The 1,393-nt window shown below is 40.9% G+C and overlaps 1 protein-coding gene across 1 annotated transcript; it reads left to right on the top strand.

Annotated features, from left to right (window-relative positions):
- The first annotated feature begins 415 nt into the window (after positions 1 to 415).
- On the top strand, positions 416 to 1,370 carry LOC107579846 (leucine-rich repeat serine/threonine-protein kinase 2-like). Its single transcript, XM_016265637.1, has 2 exons — positions 416 to 569; positions 1,129 to 1,370. Exons 1-2 carry the CDS (start codon positions 535 to 537, stop codon positions 1,361 to 1,363), a joined length of 270 nt encoding a protein of 89 aa, XP_016121123.1. The 5' UTR covers positions 416 to 534; the 3' UTR covers positions 1,364 to 1,370.
- The last annotated feature ends 23 nt before the right edge of the window (positions 1,371 to 1,393 follow it).

Below are 1,393 nucleotides of genomic sequence, written 5' to 3'. Positions count from 1 at the left end.
TTAAGTCATCCAGCCTGATGAATCCACAATATTAGCTCAGGTATGAAAGACAGGTTAAGCTGATTATAATCTGCACCGATATTAAAAGCCATGTCCAGTGAGACTGTATAAATTAAGTATAGTAAGGGGCCAAACACAGAACCCTGAGGCACCCCCATTGGTTTGCTGATGGTATTTTGCCCATGAAGTAATACTCCGAATGCAATGTTCAGTTTTTGTGATGTCCAGATCAGAGAGAGTAGACTGGAGATTGTGGTGATTCATCATGTCAAAGGCAGAAGACAAGTTTATTAAGATTTCAATGAATAATTTTGGATTTGCTTAAACATCACATTAATGTTTAAACAGCCTGTTACAAGGAATATCTTGGTGATGTTGTTCAGTTCTTAAGCATGTTTATCTGTTTGTTTGTTTAGGCAGCAGGGTCGAATCAGCAGTGATCCTTGCATATCACGGTTAGCGGTGGACAAACATGTGTATGTAAGTAAAAGGGGCGGCCACACTGTGGAGATCTGGGATAAGAAGACTGAGAGGATGATGAACCTCATTGACTGCGCACAGTTACTCGGGTGAAGCGGCACACATTAACATAACTCATTCACACACTTTGACCCCATTTACACCTGTTATTAACATCCATTTCAGATTATCAGATCACAAGTTGTTGGCACTAAATACAAGTAGGGTCCAAAATGTTGGGAAAGGAAAACAGAAATGCATGTGTAGTGTTAATGCTAATCTGGTCTGTCCTGGATATCAGTGATGGACCACCTACTTGCCTGTCAATCACCCATTGCACTAAAACAAGATATTAAATGTATTTGGTTCAGAAAATAACTGTCCGATTAAAAAACAGTTGGAAAAACACATGCACAAGACTTCATGAAAGATCTCGGATTTGCTTCATATCAACATGAAGTGACACTGATCATGTGAAGCACATCTGAAGTTCATTTGTTATAGGAGTATGACTGAAACGTCATATTTGTGGCATGATGAAAGTTTTAATCATTTGGAAGCAGTAGTTCCACAACTTTTTGCGCTTTACGTTTCATGAAATCAGAGAATCTTCACATTTGAGGCTAAGTATCGACTTCCTAACCCTTCCAGTTTATATGTCCACAACAGATTAACTCCCACCAAAAAGCCCAAAGCCCAGAGTGAGGACCAGTCTAGACAAATGGTGCCGTCTTCGGCGATTGTTAAAGCTCTGTTGGTCCAGCACAGCGGTACTCTGTGGATTGGGACCAAAGCAGGACACATCCTGTTGGTGGAGGTCTCCAGCTGTCAGCTACTGCAGACCATCAGCCCTCACTGCCACTCCATACGCTGCATGGGCTCTGTGCTGCTAGGTACAATGTGATATTCAATATTACATCTCAAATATTTTAAA

The sequence above is a fragment of the Sinocyclocheilus grahami genome, unplaced genomic scaffold, assembly GCF_001515645.1.
Source record: "Sinocyclocheilus grahami isolate Dianchi unplaced genomic scaffold, SAMN03320097.WGS_v1.1 scaffold20731.1, whole genome shotgun sequence".
Classification (NCBI taxonomy): domain Eukaryota; kingdom Metazoa; phylum Chordata; class Actinopteri; order Cypriniformes; family Cyprinidae; genus Sinocyclocheilus; species Sinocyclocheilus grahami.
This window is presented reverse-complemented; position numbering and strand designations above follow the sequence as displayed.